This window comes from Opisthorchis viverrini (genome assembly GCF_000715545.1).
Source record: "Opisthorchis viverrini unplaced genomic scaffold opera_v5_313, whole genome shotgun sequence".
NCBI lineage: Eukaryota > Metazoa > Platyhelminthes > Trematoda > Opisthorchiida > Opisthorchiidae > Opisthorchis > Opisthorchis viverrini.
The window spans coordinates 254651-274516 of record NW_008751969.1 but is presented as its reverse complement, the minus strand read 5'-3'; the positions used below and the strand labels follow the sequence as shown (position 1 = coordinate 274516).

The 19866-nt window shown below is 42.6% G+C and overlaps 2 protein-coding genes across 2 annotated transcripts in view; one reads left to right on the top strand and one right to left on the bottom strand.

Moving 5' to 3' along the window:
* T265_09860 (hypothetical protein) overlaps window positions 1–19866 on the bottom strand; it is a gene marked incomplete at both ends in the record, with an annotated part of 52887 nt that overhangs the window by 28912 nt on the left and 4109 nt on the right. Inside the window, 10 exons of the mRNA XM_009176060.1 lie at window positions 1738–1780; window positions 2583–2631; window positions 5591–5632; window positions 6146–6228; window positions 8938–9025; window positions 12052–12202; window positions 13575–13915; window positions 15369–15463; window positions 15592–15756; window positions 18232–18302. Coding sequence (XP_009174324.1) covers window positions 1738–1780; window positions 2583–2631; window positions 5591–5632; window positions 6146–6228; window positions 8938–9025; window positions 12052–12202; window positions 13575–13915; window positions 15369–15463; window positions 15592–15756; window positions 18232–18302 — 1128 coding nt within the window. The remainder of the gene's footprint in view (window positions 1–1737; window positions 1781–2582; window positions 2632–5590; window positions 5633–6145; window positions 6229–8937; window positions 9026–12051; window positions 12203–13574; window positions 13916–15368; window positions 15464–15591; window positions 15757–18231; window positions 18303–19866) is intronic.
* T265_09861 (hypothetical protein) overlaps window positions 13415–19866 on the top strand; it is a gene marked incomplete at both ends in the record, with an annotated part of 10345 nt that continues 3893 nt past the window's right edge. The window contains 4 exons of the mRNA XM_009176061.1: window positions 13415–13458; window positions 13618–13665; window positions 13730–13884; window positions 19698–19862. Of these exons, the coding sequence (XP_009174325.1) occupies window positions 13415–13458; window positions 13618–13665; window positions 13730–13884; window positions 19698–19862 (412 nt within the window). The remainder of the gene's footprint in view (window positions 13459–13617; window positions 13666–13729; window positions 13885–19697; window positions 19863–19866) is intronic.

The following is a 19866-nucleotide window of genomic DNA, read 5'->3' as shown; positions in this document are numbered from 1 at the left end:
CGATATGGAGGTTCCCTGGACGCAGTTGTAGCGTACGAGGTCCTGACCAAACGTGTGGAAGTTTGGCCTGTCTCCCGTTGTTAAATCCAAACGATATCGCGCCCAGACGTTTCCCACACCGTGGATCGTGCGTAGCTTTGATGAGACTGTTCAATGTGCTGTGTGAAGTAACGTGTGCCTGTTTCCTACTGTTGTTGATCCGTATGTATGCATATATATATATATATATATATATATATATAAATTCTTGTTGTATGTGAGGATGTACCTGCATTTCTAATATTATGAAAAGGTTCAGATGATCGCGGTTGCGCGTTGCACGAATGTTAGTGAAATGAATTCGCTACTTGCGAGTGCGCAAGTAGTAAACAAATTATTCGATTAGTTGAAGGTAAATACTGACGAGACAGTAAACAAACTATGCGAAAGTGTTTGACAGGATAGCAAGCACCATTCTGCCACCCCTTAACGGTGGCCACCAAAGTCCACAAGTCTGAACGTTGACATCCGCAAGTCAAAAAAATAATAAACGGAATATTTGAACAGATGAGCCATGGGTCGCTCGACTATCTTCGCACCCACTGGAGTTGAAGCTCCATTTTATTGCTGATTGCTTTGTTAAAGAAGTAAGAGTAGGTCAATGGGACACCCCTTAGTCACCCCCTCCTTTTGATTTCCAACAGGAACAATCACAGAAAAAAAGCATTGTTCGCCACCTTCACTGTGCTGGTATCCACAAATGGTGTCACATCCAAAATGCCTAGGTTTGCGAAATAGCCACTGTATTTTAGGACATCCATGAGATCCTACTACGACAATAAGTAAACCTGTTGTATACGATGTGACTTTTATTGTCGAAAATCCTCTCACGAAGCGATTGATTCAACACATCCTTTGCAACATATCCAGACATTCATTCATTGACGATTCAACAGACAAGCATGCGGTTATAATATTACAAATCATGCATTCAAAAAATTCACTCCACATTTGTTCCCCATAAAAAATATCAGAAGTTTTTATTGTATCATTTGAGGTCTATAGGTGGTATTTATGAATCATGCTGGAAACCAAGCACACTGTTTTGCTACTCATTGATCTATTGCAGCTGTTTGTCTGTCGCAGTTCAATGTAAGCCGCTAATTCGCCGAGAATGTACCTAGCGTTCGGACAATGCTGTAACCACCAATGACATCGGGATAATACGACGAACCATGCAACCATGCACAGTGCATAGCGGAATCCGGATGCTTTGCCCAAGTGATTCGATTGAGGTTGTCCCAACCACAAAACCATAGGACCCTCAACCAACTGCTTTACATCGCACGGATTTGACGTGATGACCGAAGCCTGGCCGGTAGCGTTTTGTCAGGTTGTTAGACCCGAGGGTGAGAGGGGGCAGCATTGTAATCTAAGAGCAGTTCTGGCATCATATGCTTGACTCATTAGTGAAATTCTATTTATGATGTTTGTAGTTGCCGGATACATTCGTTGGCTTAGTATCAGGTGATTAAAACTGTGGCGAAATTTGACGTGATGAAGTAGCAAGGTGTTTTTTTGCAAAACCACTGCCAAAGCTAAATGATGGGTTTTGAAAACAAGATCCTTTCGAGACTGAGATTTTATACGAATACATGCGGCTATTTATAACTTGCGTCAAGCACAAGATCATGGTCAGGCGACCGTCAAGTGTATGTGATCAAACAGAAAATTCAGGAGAACTCTACTTCAGCTCACCTAAAGAGGAGTTAGATCCATCCGGATATAGTTCCTGAAGCAGCTGAAATGGACAATGTGAAGTAGGTTATTTGCAGCACGTGACTAGTTCGTTTTGTGGAATGTACACAACAAAGTGGGGTACCATCGAAACAACCATATGTTACTAAAACGATCAGCAGCGCTCGTTGTTTTGTAAAACATACCTTGAACAAAGCGCATGTACACCAGTCAAACTAACTTGGTCTCAGTGAAATACGCACCACCAATGGAACTCAACGGGCGTAAAACAACTGAGCAGTATCTCTCGGCTTTTCAGTTACAAAGACCCTAAAATTTTCGAAGTACCTGAAAGCTATGAGGCTGGTGATACTCATATGGTTCCGACTTAATCTGGATTTCAGTCCCTTTTCTGAGTGTCAATTCATTTGTTAGCTTGAATCTGACCTGACTTCACAAATGTAAGTTTCCGTTCATGCTATGATAGAAACGTAACGCTTTAGTCGTATTTCATCCTTTCTTATGCGCTCCCTGTACTATAAACGAAGACGCTCTGCAAAGTTGTCTGCGAGAATAGAAAAATTATCCAAACAACAAGCTCAACAGTGCAAACAACAAAAACAAACAAAGCAACTACAGAGTGCAAAAAGCGGATAACACCAACGACGACAGTCAACGAAAACGTCTGTGTGACATTGGCAAACCTGCCTTAATTGAGCTGTAAATCACAAAACAAACGAGTGGTGAGAGGCATAGCACAACAACTATGTCCAAAAATGTTTTATCTGAATTAAAATTTGTAGAATACACATATATTACTTCTTATCTTATTGTAAGATGTGTAGACACATTCACCAGCCACTCACCGGGGAATCTGGGTTAGTATAACGAAGCTCGGTTCCACGCAAGATATCTCTAAAACGGAGAATAAGCAAGCAAACTATGACTATGAATTTACTGACCTGATGGTCTGCAAACCAACTTTTACGGGTATCTCAATACATTTCTAATTGCGCTGACCTAACATTTTCCTCCTTTTTAGTTGGACTTGCTTTCATCCGAAAGAAATCCTTAGCACAACTCATACTTTAACAATGCTTTCCTTCTGCATGAGCGAAAGTTGCCTCCTCCGTCCGGCATAAATTATATATAAATATACATACATACATATACATATGTATACTTGAGTGCTGGTGATGTAAGAAAACATGGCTATTTTCGATAGAGATTTCATCATGTAAGTGAAGCCAATCTTTGCCTAAAAGCCAGGAGCATTGCACAGCTAATTCATCGTCACTGAACTCATCAGTAGTGCGGATCTCGCGAAAATTGGAGTTTCAAACCCGGGACCTTAAGGCCATAACTTGAGGCCTGAAAAGCAGTGTGGTTAGCTCTATTATACAGGACATCCTCGGGCAGGCATCCTCCAATCACGGTACTCACATAACAGTGTCAAGTACTAGCTGGCTCCTAGACTGACAACTTCTCAGCAGAAAATTTCATTCATCCTGTGAAATTATTCTTCCTCTGAGCCACTTAGTGGTAGCTGATGATGTAAACTTCGGGTTTTTTTTGGAATAGATAGGTTTCATTGGTTGAACGAAAGCTCTACTCAAAATAACTAAATCTTTTTGTGGAATGGTTGAGAGATACACAGTGATGTGGTCTACCGAAGGAGTGATATCTGCCAACATAATGGCTGATAAACGCAACGTTTAGGTGCGGGACACCGGGAACTGGTTGTCAATAAAGCCGTTTCTGATGCTTCCGTCATCTAGGGTTTAACGTATAACATGCTCACGTAGATAATTGCCTCAGCGAGTGACAAACGACAATAAGCTCAGCTAATCCATAAGTACGACGAAATTTCAACAACCCTGTCGTCGTTAAAAAAAGGAATCAATACTCCTAAAAATAATTCAGTCAGCAAAGGTCACACGAGGGAGTACGCTAGTCCATCTTGTTAATTCGTGCCCCATCGCATGATAAAAAGCATAGTTTCATGTTTTTATTGAACGGGTACCGCTGATTTTCTTCACGAAAACGTGCTACTCTGACAGACGGGCAGTTTCTCACAGACACTTGCTAGCTTCAGCGATTTCCACGATCTCCATGACCAACTGTTACTGTCAGCTCAATGGTAGTCCAAACCGAAGACTGATTGAGTTGAGTGTGACGTGCTACCGCGTGATCTGGCGTAAATACCACGGCAAACGGACGGAGTAAGTCAGCCACTGAATAGGTGTACAAAATATGGCTCATTAACTGAAAAACTGCGGCGATTCAGTCGACACCACATGACCTAAATGTTGTGCAAAACCCCTAGTTATATATTTTTCATATTCCACTCACATCAGTGAATATAAGTCAAGCTACGTTTGATATCCCTACAAAACCGTACAGCTGCCTTGTTTTCCCTCTTCCTCAATGGACGCGCCAGAAATTTAGAGCAGGATTCCAACTCAACATTCTGACAATTTACACTAGTATTGAGCTCAAGGCAACCTGTGGGTAGCTTTTGCTAAAATCCACCACTTTTGGCACCGGCATAAAATTGTGGTTGTATGACAAAATAAGGGTATATACTGAGACAGTACCATATACGTTAATCTGTGGATCAAAGACATGGCTTGTACACGAAACATATACAAGAAATCGATTTGTGTCTAAGCATTGGTATCCGCGAAGCTTTACTGGGCTCCGACTGGAACAGCCGATCAGTAAAGCGAGACGCGGATTGAAAATAATCGACAACCTTGTGACGGGAAAACAGAGGCCCGGCGAGAAGACTCAGTCAGTTGGACTACTGTTGCAACCTTGGATGTGGAAGCCGGCAGACACTGACAGTTTCTATCGCTGGAAGATAGTCTATTCCTACAAGCACTGGTGCCTCTGTATCAGCGTTATCGCGCCCACTTGTTTGTAGATGTTCAACTCCTATTTTATGGTGAAACTAGAGTATTTCAAAACCAGTCAAATGATGAGACTAACGCCTCTAAAGCATGTTCACCCCGTCCCTGCCCTTCCATTCTTAGGTGAACAAAAATGAAACAAAGTGCACTCGGTCTATGACTGGTAGTTGAGTGACTTCAGCAGTCTGTAAAACCTTTTATCATTCGAGATATTGTGTTAACTAGTATACGGATTGTAGGCTTATTGTGCGAAACGATGTTTACTGGATCTGCGTTCAATGTACACTCGCAAGAAGGGCAGCGAAAGTTCGTGGGACGTGCACCCTTACGGATTTATTCGCTTATAGTTGGTAAGCGGTCAGAATGATCTGGAGAGTTGGGTGTTCTGCATTAGCCTTCTGTACGAAGTAAACCGGTGCTGCCCAACGGGGGAGCATTCTATACATTTTTCTGTTTGCCGCCAAGACTGCCTCTTCCGAATCGTGGAGGAGGAATTCTCACTACATATTCAGTTACCTTGATCAGTGGGGTAGCTCAAGCGACGCTAACTCATCGATTCATGCACTTGAATCCAAATGGTTGGCTGCATCTCAGTGCTGCGAATACGACATCCCCTACTTCTGAGAAAAACGATCAAGTGATTAGCGCAACTCAGCATTACCTCATGGTATCTTGGTTCCGAATAAAACACGCCTGGATATGTTATCAGAGTCATTGTGTCAAATGTAACTCAAAGAAATTTCAAGATATGGGAATATATTTATGAAAAAGCGGAAAACCAATGCTGTATAATGCTATGCTTGACTTATATACTGGCCGGAATGCACAGAAAGACTTTTCGTAACCGCGACGGTACGATAACAGATGATATGGACAGCATAGCGTCAGAGGATTTCAGTGTAAAAAGTGATGTTAACATGAGACGACAAGCCTAAGGAGAAACAGGAATATTTCAGACTCACGGTGGTTCCGATATATGGATGGCCGGTTGCTGTGGCGAGGACCTGAAACATGATTTTCATAAGTTTTTAAGTATACTTCAAAAATGGTTAATGATTCTGACCTAAATGAAAGGAAGCAATCAGCCGTTCAAATCTGCATAAGCAGAATTGAACGTTATCATCACTTGAGACAAACGAACAAAAGATTGGCATTCTTCTGAGTAAAACTCATGTTAACAGCGGTGGTCAATACTGTTAAATAGGGCAAGAAACACCTGGGATTACGAGCATTTACTTGGGCTTCTCACTAGATCTTCAGGTGTTAAAACCTCATTTCTTTGCTGTTACATTCCGTGGCATCAAGGAAACTGACTAATCCTACCAACTGGAGTAAACTTTCACAGTATTTAACTGAGCGTTTCACATTTCCCATTGGGTACTAATTGAATGAATACAGCATGTTAAAAGCGAATACGGGCGCGTGCAAGGCTGTTTAAAATGCGCAAGTAAATTGAGAACTCGATGGAGAGTGAGTGTCTCAGAGAATTCTTTGAACTGGAAAGTTAACAAACTTACTTTACTCTTGTCCAGTAGTCTATGTAGCTGCTATGCATTTGAATGCAAAACTGCCACAGATAACGTGCATTTTCATTATCTTCCTGCGGTGAGAAATGTAAGAACAGGCGGATGATCGTAAAATAGTATGGTTACACGAATTCTGATATAAGAAACGATTAGGCAGTAAGTGCTATTTCGAATCCAGATTTCGATCTGTTTGTGAATTTTAGTCAAAGCAAAGAGTAGCACTGTGTAGCTGTTCTATCCTTGATGGGGTCAATCCGCATTACGTATCTCATGACAGTCTAGGACGATTCGAACCAACGTTTGTCGGTTATTGGTTGAAGGCTGTACCAAGCGCGCTAGCGAGCGGCTGACCAACATTGTGAGTAGTTTGGACTAAAAAATCTACAGGTAGTCCAATAGCAAGAATAAGCAAGAACAAGCTACCTGGACCTATCACCTGGAAATTCGGCGCTAAAACAGCCTACCATCATGGGAGTACTAAGAAATAGCACCGAATCCTGTCTGAATGCAAGTGTATAACACTGCCGTTCGCATTAAAGGTACGTAGATGTTGTGGGCTCGAAGCACCCAGGCGATTCGTGAGATGCGGTTTGCCATTGATTAGCAACAAGAATCAAACAACTATAGATAATTCCTGGTACTTCAGCGTACGTCAACTTGACTCACACGAGGGAAATTTCCTAATCTCCTCATATTATCGACAAGTGATAGCCCTCACATAGGTGCTATCAACAGTAGTCGATGGAACAACGCGGCAGTTTAGTACAGACTTCATCATCCAGTTTTATCGAAATCAGAACAGCTAGGCTCGGGTAATAGCCCGTCCGCTGTTGACAGGTATGGAATTAACCGAAACGTATTCAGAGAGAAATTTCTATTGCTAGCTCCCAAAGGTGTTTAGGACAGTCCCGACCTATCCAACTATGTAGAAGGGTTACGAAGATCTTATCAGTATGGTTTGGAAACGAATCCCATGCTTCCATACTCGGGTGCCGTTTAGCTTCGGTCGGTTGCAAGCTGCCATCAAGTCATCGTTTGGGTTCCACGGCAGCATCTTTGGTTCAGTGAGGTAATTGGTGTTCGGACAAGCGCCAAGTTTGCTCGCGCACTTTTTGATACCAGAAAGATCACAGCCGCATTGCTTCACGAGATTTCTTCTACTTTCATGACTAATTAAACTTATTTTGGACAAATTACAAGGCTCCACTGTCACTGAATTGAATGAAACCATGTAATAGGTAATGGGTGTTATCAGAAGTTGTAAGGCCTGATCACATCGCTGAAAACGTTATCCCGTGACGGTACAATAGAATGGTCACTCAGCGCTGGCACCGCCATTATCTACTTCTTAAAGCACTTCCGATAGTTCATTCTGATAGCACCAAGCATACGCTAACTAAGAATCGTTCAAACTTTGCGGCCATTCATAGAGTTATGGTGAACCATTTGACTCGCCCCATGAGTGTTGTACATGATGACAACATAATACCAAGAGTGTTGCAGTTAGATGAAGGATCCTGGTCATTCGGACTGAAAGGTGGAAGCACTTCGCTCATCACATCTGTCTCTGGCATTCAGAGACTCTTACTACTTTATCTGCTTGGAAGTCAGGTTCCATCCTTGGTGGTGGTGGTGGTGCTGCTGCTAGTGATGGCAAGGATGTATCATCTCACTGGAACTCCTCTTCTTCATAGACCAATCAGCCCATGACACATGTAAGCAGGTGAGAATGTATTCAAAAAAACAGCTAAATGAAAATCAAAAGCCTATTGACTGAGGCGAAATTACATACCACTTTCGTACAGATGTCATTGGTGGTCGGCAAGACCAGCCTGAACAAAAATAAGCGGATAAAACAGAAGTAAAATGTCGAACATGTAGGCTCGTGTGATCACACAGCGTCGGTTGCAACCTTCACTGTTTACAGCTGATCTAACTCCAATCCGGGACTATGGCCTGGGAACACGGCCAGCGATATACATGTGATGACTCATTTAAGGACATCAACATTTATAAGACTAGCTGACGAACTGAAAGCTCAAGCACCACGTCCTTTGCATTCAAAAAGGCTTGTCTAGAAGGATTATCTTCTTGTGTTCTGCAGTGTCACGATCAAGGGTATGAATTTAAGCATACAAACAGAAATTTAGATGATTAGTTTTTGGACTATCGTAGCAAACTGGGTGCCGAATAATGATCGTGTGACAAACATTTCGAATAGTTCTCTCAACTGTCGATACGTGGCGATGCGAAATCCCTCTAATCAAGTGCATTTGTAGGCTAAAAAAGGACTATGTGTGACAAGAAAATGGGTGGTAGCACTCTTCGCGTAATTCCTCTGAGGCGTAAGTCCTGATTCCCATTGGTCCGGTCAAGGTTCTTTGAACTCAAATAAGAAAAGCAGGGCTAGACGGTCTTTTGGGTGCAGTCGGTTTCCTTTGTGTCTTTCGTTCAACATACTACTTTTACGCAAAAACCGTTCAGAACAAATTCGCCTTCTGCTTAGAAAATTGCACACAGGAGAAAACACCTAATGCAAAACTTTTGGCTAGTCACTACGCAGAGTAGATCAACTGGCTACACAGACCTATTCTGGCCGTTACCTTCAGTAGTCTGCAGAATAAAGCAGCTGCATTTAGAGAAGAGAAGATTCATCTTTGATACAACAAACTGTCAACAATTCATGAAGTTCATATTGGAGAAGCGTTACTAAAGATACATTTACTGTGGCGATTTTGTTGCTTTGCCAAACTGAATTTTGACAAAAATAACTCCAAACTCACGAAAAGAAAGTGAACGGCCTTATTTTTCTTCAGCATCTGGATGGTGAACGTTTTTCTTGAGTAAGTTAGGTCTTTGATATGTTCCCATCTACGCAAACAGTAAGTAGGAAACAAAGGAAATTATCAGTTATTAATATGCAATAAACAGTGTTTATGAATAACCGTTATACCGTAGTTGGTCTGCTAGTCATTAGGACTCTAGTTGGTGTTAGACACTGCAAACTCCCCGTGTTCGACCCTGATCCTTAGGTGTGCTCATTCAACCTTGTCAACCTAGTCCTTATTAGTGTGACCTCAAAGCTGTCATAGGTAAACTTTCTAAAACCCGAGACAGTTAGATCTAATAAGATATTATCTTAAGGTCAAGCCATTACTGACTTTTCAAATGGGAAAAATTTGAACGTTCTGATTAATCAACTTAAAGCCCAACGTCCTAACAAAGCCGAAACAGTGTCTGTTATGCCTATCCTGCATTCGATAGTTTGCATGGTTACCTGCATCTGTTGCTGTGGGTCTTTTTAGAGGCGTTGAACCATGCAACCAGTATAGATTTTCATAAATTCATGTACGTCATGAACCGAATGGCATGTCTGAAGCAGCTTCTTTCATTTCCTCTGCCCAACTTAGTACCGAAAAACTTTCGATCGTCTAACAATGACCGCCTCCTTCTTGGGGCTCAACAAATGGCCGTCCATCAATCACATGTCTCACTTGAACAAACACAGGTGGAGAAATATAGTCAATTGTAAATTACATTGGTGTTAAGGGGGACTAAGCTGAAGCTGTGTCCTATGGTACTCTTCAACTGAATTCGCTGCACATAGGAGACCTCGGATAGCGCGATATTCCAGGTATGACTGTATATTTCGTTAACATAACGTGCTTTTCACAAGGTTACTGAAAAAAACGTTCGATATCTCACTACTGTTCTCGCCATTCTTGGGCCCTTCTGGGAGGCAGAGTCATCACGGAAAGGTCTTATTTGAATATTTATTTGCATGAAGTGCCGAGGTACATCACTTGTTAGCAGGAGGTTCAGCTGAATTTATGATGAGGCAGTATTTTTGCAGCAAAATTGGCTGGAGAATTTCATAAACAAGAGTTGGGTTCAGTAGCTTCGTAAAACCAAAGCGATTCACGAGTGCAAATCACTGGTTCTACACAACTTAGTTTCCACTAAATTGGCCATAAGGTTGACACAAACTCGTGAACTTCGCCTACTTAAAGAACTTCAAGAAAGAAGAAGCCGGTAGCGCGTTGTCAGGAAGTTTTCAGCAGCCCTTAAAAAAGTGTGTTATATCAAATTCCTGATTCAGAGGCAGTTGGAACTTTAAAAAACAAGAATGAAGTCGCATTTGTATAACATGTGGTTGAGTTCTCACTACTCAAACCGTCCTCTTTGGCTGAAAAAAGTACTGAAGGTGACTTGAAGGCAAACCCAAAAAAAGGACATTTTAAAAGACCAACGGAAGGATTTTCAGCAGGTCACTTAGGGTGGGCTCACAGCGCATGGAATGTCACCCTCGGTAGTCGAAACGTCGAACGGTTCCAGTTAATACAGCGATTGTGTAGGACCAGCATTTTCACCATGGTTCAACAATCCACAGCGCCCAAACTCTTACAACTCTTCGGTCATGCCACAGAGATGGCTAAATGAAATAGCAGCTTTCAGTATGTAACGAAAATTCAAGACGAAAAGTGTGTTAAAGCACGACTACGTAAATCCGAGTGTTAGGGGTCTGTCACGCCGAAGGCGTGTATGGTGATGGGTTAATTTCTCAAGGGCAAGCTACCCTCGTAGTCTCTTCACCATTAAGGAATCAAACTAATTTCTGGATACTCAGATAATAAGCCAGTCGTAAGGAAACAAAATCGCAGATATCCAACGGACAGATTGTTGTTAACTTTGAATAAATTCGTGTCCGTAAGGTACAGTTGTCTTGTAGCGTAACTGCGGAAAGTGAAATGAGACTTTTAAAAAAACTCCATTTGGGATCAATAATAATCAGACTGTTGTGTACCTGCTGTTTCAATTCGGTTTCAATACAGGAGAGGTGGCAGTAAGGAACCAACTTTGTTGACGTCAGATTAAATGCTTATAACCATTATCACTCTATCTCGAAAAGTTAATAAGGAACGCCGATCGATCCGCAATAAAATCTCATTATCGGGACAGCACTTTCTCTATGTAAGAGACACCATTCAAAACCTTCCGCATTTTGAGATATTGTTTAGTTATAGGTTCCATTCCAAACTGGTTTAAATTAAGCATTCTGTAGAAACTATTGAGTCACAACCAACCGTTCAGTATCCGCTTAACGGAATAATTCTTGTTTATGACTTGTCCAAGTTATCCACCCTCTAATCTTAGGCTTTCGTAATCCCGAACCCGGCTCAAGATATCGTGAACTCTGACAACTTTCGCTTACCGTTTTCCGTCATTTAACCTCAGAAAATGTTTAAACGATCGCCGATAGTCTGAACATATGAAGTTAAACCAACCCAACCTTCGTATCCGAAGTTGAGCCCTCTTTTCAACAGAAAACGGACGCTCATGCATTGCTTCCTGAGTTGGTTCCGATGATTACAAATGAATACGTTTCATGGGGTAGCCTCATAATTCAGTTGCAACAAGGTCCAAGTGGTTAACATTATCTTCCTAACATGATAACACAAGGTCGATGAAACCTCATGGACAACCCCTCAGAGCTTTCGCCGTTTCTGGTTTCAAAAAGACCAAGTTCACTTGAAATATTCACTTGCAAACAAAGATGGTATCAACAAATAGAATCTCCAGTTTATAGCGCCCTTTCAGAGTTCAAAATTCCTCATCAGCATTACGAGCATTGTGATATGAAGACAGTCTTTTTAATTCTACAGTACTGTAGTTATTGAAAAACGAACTGAGGTTCCTGTGCGTCTGACCTATGCAGCTTCCAATGTTCAGTTACATTCACTTTAATTTTCTTCCTTTACATGAGTATTTCAACTCTCAACTCTCACGAAGAATTGGCGAGTTTTATGCGATGCCCTGAGGCATGCTGGAGGAGACATCAAAGCTTGAATCATAAAGGGCCCGAGAGAGTTCAGTGGTAAAGTCACCAGCTTACGGACCGGGAGGTGCGTCGTTCAAATCTAAACTCAGCATCTCGACTACTCCTGTCTAGGCTAGGGCAACCTGGCAGTATTCCAACCCTAGTGCCTCCTTCCGTTGGCATGGCAACTAGGCGCCGAAGGCGTGCTACAGCTGAACAATTTGATTGATCTGACCAATCATATACAAAGTAGAGCTGCCAACAAACAGTTGGTTATCGTGTCATCCCTTTCGACTGCTTAAGGCCAGACAGAGGCTGCGTTTTTATTTAGACCACACCCAAAGTTCGATAAGCTAAGTCACGTTTGTTCACACCAACTATCAGACCAAATACTCCTTAACCTGGGACCAAAACATCAGACTGGACAACAGAATTGGAATAGCAAATAATTCTAAAAGGGTTCCATAGAAAAGCCTCTAACAGTTCACAAGGGAAAATAATCAATACAGTCCTACGGTAGATCGTTCCATGATCCCCATCTGTGCACTAGGGGTATGTCGGAGAAATCTGTAGTGTACCCAAAGACAGGTTGTGCACGTGCAAGTCTACAAGCTGTGTGTGTGCGTGTGCACGTGTGGACACGTGCCCACGTCGGATCGATCTGCATTGCACACAGATGGGCAAACGCTACCTCTGAATCAATGCTTCCTTGGTGCGACATGACAGTGGTAACCAGCAGCAAATCTGGTATTGCGGCCAGTCCGTAAATGCATTGTGAGTGAAAACGAATGGCGAGGAAGCATTGAAACACTGTGACATTTAAGAGTTAAGCTTTTATCCCACACTGAAGCCATACATAGTTGTTCTTATATACTGTGGAAGCTTCATGCGAATAAATTAACCTGATCATCAACTACAACCCTCTCTGTAGGAATTGTCCATGTGGAACGTAAAAGGCAAAACACAAAACGGAGGCCTATCCTAACGAGCCTCCCATTGGATGTATTGCCTTCATAATAGGAATTTCTTCAAGAGGAACCGCACAATGTTTCCAAATATTCCACTTCTGCCAGTGACACGACCAAATTAATAATTGATGAGTGGTGTTGCCAAGCGAGATGGTGCCAAACCCATATCAAGAGCTGAATATTTTCAGAGTTAAGATCCCGACAGGCAAACAGTTGGTATGCACTAAGTCACACATTCGTAATGCAAACGCCTCAGCTTTTGATGGAATGCACGCTTCGGTTCTCCGTTTGGTTATACATGGTCTCTATCAACAGATGACAATGTGCCGTGGTCCCCAAACACCCACGAGCCCAGTTATCATAGCCGGATCCAGAGGAATGTGTTCTCATGAGATCTTTCAGAAACAAACAAAAACCACAATGGCCTCATCATCAACATCATCATCGACAGCATGACATCAGTGTTCAACACCGATGTTTCACTGTCGTACAACTATGACTGATTTGAAAGCCTTATTGTAAAGAAAAGAATAAAGGTGGACCGGTGGGAGGGACTTAGTGCTAGCTTAACACAATCATTCCGAGGTGCCTACACCTCCAGACATTCACTCAGGCAGTCTGGATAGAAACTGACAACAAGAACGCCACTGACATCGGTTGACAGCCATATCTTGTAGTTTCTCCAACCAGACAAAGTGGGGATCACGCGGTGCCCATCCTGGAAGGTGAGTAGCACCGACAGCACCCAAGCGTTTCGTGATCTCCTTCATACTCCTCTGCCAAGTCAAGGGTTGGCCACTTCTCTGTTTACGCCACTCTGAGTTGGGCATGGAAAACAGCACTCTGTTCGGCAAACGATGGTTCGGCATACGTAACACATGTCCCAACCAACGCAGCTTCTGGTGCTGGACACATTCTTCAATGGAAGTACCCGTTTGATGGAGGTTGGGCTCGGACAGCAAGACAAACTCTGTCCTCTCTGGAAACAACTCTATACGGCACCTAGGAGGACGAGAAATATTGCTGGTGTCGGACATCAGCAGGGCAAGTTGAGACTGTTAGCGAGTATGACATAGATGCTGTGATTCTGGATGTCGATTATGCATAGAATTTAGCTATGGTAAGCTACCCGAGAACTATTCGTCTAGAGGAGGTCCCATCCTTCCAACCGGTTTGCAGCACTGTTCCAGTAAGAAACTCTCCAGTGTGCGAGTCTCCCTTTTGCGAATACAGGTCATCCCTAGAAATCCTAAAACTATCTTTCCTAATGACAGTCTTCTTTCAGTGGATTAATGCAACTGTCCAGCACAAGTATCGCTAAATCATGGAGACCCAAAGTACGACAATACTTCTAGAATTTATCCCCAAGTCTACAGGAAAGTGTGAAGAATCAAGCAGTCATAAAATTTTACGCCGATGGTAAACGATGAAATTTCGATAGCTCCTCGAGGTTGGTTGGCAGCTGATTTGTTTCGTGAGGTTGGCAAGTAGATGTCTACAGAAGTTTTAAAGTAGCAGAAAATTGCATGGCTTCTGCGACAGGACAACTAAACTGTAGATACTGGCTACAAGTTTGGTATAGTTCCCGGCTGTAGTAAGACTAGCAGAAGTTAGCGAAAACGATCATTGTGCTTTTACGGTTCGAAATGGCCATAAATAGAAGTTTCGAAAACTGTTCTATCGTAGTCAGCCTATACTGCTACTCTCGTAGTCCATACGAAGAGTGGTGTGGTCTTTGTCTTGTTAAGACGAGTAAGAACCTCCGATATACATAGCTGAGAACGCATTGGACGTTCTGTAGAGTAATCACAATCTCCCCAATTCGCAGCTATTTTTGGGAGGTTCAAGGTGGCGAGATTTCCTGTGCAACTCACTGACGACAGTCGCGTTGCATTTCTTCATATTAAGTGTTCGACGCAGGAACAGACGAACCAAAAAACGTAATTATGATGAGGCCAGTCACTTGTTAGTATGGATACACTGCTCCACTGCCTATGGGAGTCTTCAAGATCAAAAATTCCCAAAGAACAAACCAAGTCTAGCACATCCGCAGATTAGAAAACTGATCAAAATCTTAAATGAACCAAAGCTACCGGAACTTTACACAGGTCAGCCTCTACAAGAGCAAGTTGTACCAAAACGAAGCTCAAAACATAAAAGTGAGCAATTCATCTTTACTTGTACTATTGTGTGCACTGTCTTCTGACGCCTCACTATGTTAACATCAGGTAGTAAAGCGTCCATGGATGGACAAATCTAATCCTAAGTTGCTTCGAGTCGAATTATGCCCGCTAAGACTTTACCAAATTGACCATCTTTACATGGTTCAGTGAAGTAAAATAGTTAGATACGGTGCTACAACAATCACAAAGGACTCGAAGAAAACTGAGCATAGTTTTTTTCATGTTTCTACTTAATCACCGCTCACTTCAGATTGGCTGTGGTGCGTTGTTGTGGTTCCAAAGTCATTATCGTGACGCCGTTTCTGGATACACCCAGTTCTGCAGGTTCATTTCGACAGGTCTGAAAAGTTTGGAAGAAAAACTACCATTACCAGGAACTTCTATCTGTTTTGGGCACACGTAGCGCAAGGAAAAGTGAATTAAACTCAACTCCAACTATGCACAATCCTGCTGTTACTGAATACCTACCATGCCGCGGAAAGTCCGGACTCCATAGCGTGGAATGTGTCTGATTTCATCCAAAAAGTACCATATGGCATTGTCTCGAGTCACACCTTGTAGGTGGACGTAACCCCATAGGATGTCGTCGATGTACTCCGTGGAAGACAAATCGAACGCCCCACACAGCTGACTCTGGTAAGTAGAATAAATAAATCATTCAATTGTCAGTTGAATACTGAAAAGTTTCAAAATCTTGCAACAACAAAATATTCTGTTGCTAGTATTGGTTTGTACGACAGTGAAGCGTCAGTGCCAACACTGATGTTGCTGTCTTTGATGATGATGATGATGATGATGATAACTGGCTTGGTTAGCGGTTGGTTTACGTAGACAGATAGTCAGATTATGTGTATGGATGGTCAGTTGTCCTCTTGGATCGTATGAGTACCAAATACCGGACTTGAAAACAAGATCGGATGTGATCACATCCGATCACAAAGCCCATAAACAGGGAACTTCTCGTCATTAATAGGGCAAAGGGGGGTCGTTCATTTTCTTCTGAAAACTCTTCGACATTTTACAACCAGCTCCGCCCTTTTCGAGGCTTATCAGACGTACACAGTCCCTGATTCGCTGTCAAGTACATAAGCCATGCCAGCAGTTTTACTGCGCCAACCATGTACGCCCCTTAGCTAGTCTAGTAAAATCGCTGAAGAAATGGCTAGTTTCATAAATCCATGTAGGTACTCTTAAGGAAGGCACCCAAGTGAAAATGTGATTACGATTAACTGCCGCAAAACTTATTCTGCCGGTACGGTTCTGCTGCAGCGTACTCTTCTGTAACGACAACCTCCCTAGAGTGAGTGCTTTAATTCCCTCTATTGTTACCCTCATAGAACGAAGTCTCCCACTTTTGTCTGCAACAGTCCGAGAATACTAGTTCTCACCTAACCAGTTACACTCTTTATCTTTCAAGTTAAGAATAAAATAACAAATTTCTGTGGCATGCATTTCAACCAGCAATGAGGCGCTGAATTAGCACACATTCCAAAAAAGTCCGTACCTCTGGAGTGGAGTTTCTGACCGATTTTGTTAGTAGCAGTGGTGGGGAGACTTTAAAAGTTTTACTGAGTGCAGTGGCCGTTTCGGCTGCCAGGTTCACTGATCTGTCGCATATCTAGAGTGTTGCTATCCCTTCACACCGGCTCAAGATGTGTGTGCAATAAAAATGAACGACCAATAGCCGCAGAGAATAAGCTTAAGAAATTCAGGTTCAGCACACGAAATCACGAAGAATGAAATCCGTGTACTTCCATAAGCCTAGACGGAGTTGACTACAGTTCAGTTTTTAGCCCGTGAACCGTGCATTAAAACGCGCAGTTTACATGCTTAGCGAATAATCCATATTGTGACCCTCCTACTTTTGGCGTTTGATACGACGCTTTTGCACTCTACTGGGACTTATTATCTCACGTATCAAGTGAGTTCGTGCCTCCAGAAACGGTGGCATTGTTAACTTGATGTACCCACAAGCCTCGAAAAGTGCATCCGGGACGATGGTCGACAAACGCTGTTATGGAAAAAGTGACCTTGAACCACGTATGTCCAATCACCTTCTGTACAGTTCGTGCTCACTACAGCTTTTGTCGTTTTGGACAGAATAATATTTTTTGGGATTAATCGCTTTCGAAATCTTGCTGAGTTTACTTTACGTTTCTTTCAGTTAAGCTTCATTTCATGCTAGGATTTTTGCTGAGATAAACCCGGTTAATAATGCACCGCTTGCACCACTTCAGTGCGCAGATACCTACCACCTTAAATCATCGTGAACGAAACTACGGCAGCTACAACCACTGTACGACAAGTGCGCGGTTATTAAAGCCGACAATGATGATGGTGACTCGAGCAATGACATCTCCAATGACACTTTTACTCCACAGGTGAATTTTCTTTCTCCTCCGAGCAACAGACAGATTACAGGTAGTGTGAGCATGCTTGAGAAGTTTTAGTGAAGAGATTTCGTGCAGTAAATGATGCTAATCTGTGCACGTCTGGCGAAACTCCAGCGAGTGAGAACCAGCGGCTTCTCAACCTGCAGTGAAAGACCAGACCGAACGATCTAAACCACGAACATGCTGTAATTAGATTAGAGGAGCAATGATTTAGACGATGGCTGAAACTTCCACCCGAAAAGTCACCGTCACGCAAGGAGCCAATCGACATGTGACAGCGGGATGGGATTCCACGATTGGATCAAGAATGACGCAATATCCTGCACAAACTACTCACACAGTTGGACAATTAAGTGTTCGAGATACTGACAGGGGAATCGCATTTTCAAGGCGCTTCGTAGTTTTGTGAAGTGTGCACTGCTGATGATTGCCAATAAAATTGAAGCAGATGCATACAGCCCCTTTGTTTTTCAGCACAGACTGACTTTACTTGCAGGACAAAATCCCCATTAAATCACGTAATGCAACCCCGCAATCGATTCTAACACAAGAGAACAAGCACCGTTACTTGTGCTCCGGGGACAATTTTGTGCCAAACACACAAAATGCGACTGGACAGACATGAAGCGACAGCCGTAGACATTCTTGAAGAGTACGCTTAGATGGGTTCCACGGCTTTCACAATGTGGACAATCAAAGAATCAATTCCACTTACTTCTGACACTGCGGCCCGTTCTCTCCAGTTGGACAGGGTTGTTTCCACATCAACGAAGTCACCAAAATCAGCTTGAAATATATAGAAAAATACACCGAGAATGACGAAAGTTGTTAACAAGTATGGAAAAAATAAGGTTTCAACTAGTAGTAATAAGCACAGTTGTAGTATATTCGGGTACCGAAAGCTTGATTGTCTAGAAGAGGAGTTTCCAAATGCAGCATGCACTGCATTCTAGTTAGATATGAAATACTGGGTTTGCAAATTCAATTTACTTACAAGCTAATCTGGCCTCAGGAATAGACTCAGTTGAATCCCAGCGGAGTAGCTCAGTTATTCTACAAATATTCTACAAATGAATGCATTGGACAAAGGCCGCTTAATGGATCCATTGGCACGATATCCGAGATGTAGCTATTTATTTCCTTGTTGGGACCGTTGACAGCCCACAACCAGCTTCGCACTTCTTAGAGCTCATCAAGCGGGCGCATTCTTCGATTTCCTGTTGACCGAAGGTTCTGCTTTTGAGCAATTTGCAACTAATTTGTTCTAATGGGAACCTCAGTTTAGTCCAGCTGAGCAGTATGTTCCGTCACATTAAAAAGGTGTGCAGCAATCCCCCGAAAGTAACCCACCCCATGTGGATTGTACATTGGTGTTTTTCGTCAGCTCAATTTCTATAAGTGGAGAGAAATCCACTTGGTACAAGTAAAAAGTTTCCTTTCGCAATAGATGTATCTGAGTGCAAGAGAATCATCTACACTCTTCTCTCCGCAACAACGGATGTGCACTTTGACAGTCAAACAAATATGGACATTGGAAATTCATGCTATTTCCATCGGCCACCTCAGCCAGCACAATTGTTCTGGTAACATCCTCAAGAACATTCAGTCGGAAAGGATTGATGCTGTAGGGAATGGTGCCACCCAATAGTCAATCATAGATTAAAATGTGGATGTGTAATAGCTTATCTTCATTTCTCGTTTCTCAGCCATAAAAATATAACCGTTAAGGTGCAGTAAGCCTGCTTTTTACCAATGCCATAAATGTAGGGAATACTCCAACGAGCGTTACATCAAGATTTTGACGAAAATTGAGGCGCACTCTAGCTGAGAGTGCGAATACCCGCAGCATAGTCTTTCCACTTCAAACGTGGAATTATGTTCATTGCAGAACACGAGTGATCTCCTGAATCTAGTCTACTTGCAGCTCACATCTGTGTTCGTGTATTTTGGATTTATTCTTGTGGTTATTTGGTACACAACTGAATCGTTAGTTTCGTGCATCAAAATGCTTCATGGTATCAGTCTTCCATTTCATTCGATGAAGAACACTCTATGCCATGTAAGTGTCGAGTGAGGTTTGTGCACAATCAATTAGCAGACGGTTATTAGTATCCTCATCGTCACGAAGAGACTGAACCTTACCGTGGTGCGACGGTTTGTGCACCTCAGCGATCCACTGAGCTATACTGGAGAGTGTCCAGCGACACTCACAGAGTGAGTGTGGTAAACACAGGGGGATCAGCTTGACCCCGGTTGTAACGAGACTGTTGGCGTCAATTATGCTTCGTCACTTTAAGGTAACTCGCGAGATACTGACTCGAGAGCAGCAAGCGGGATTCCGGCCTGGTAG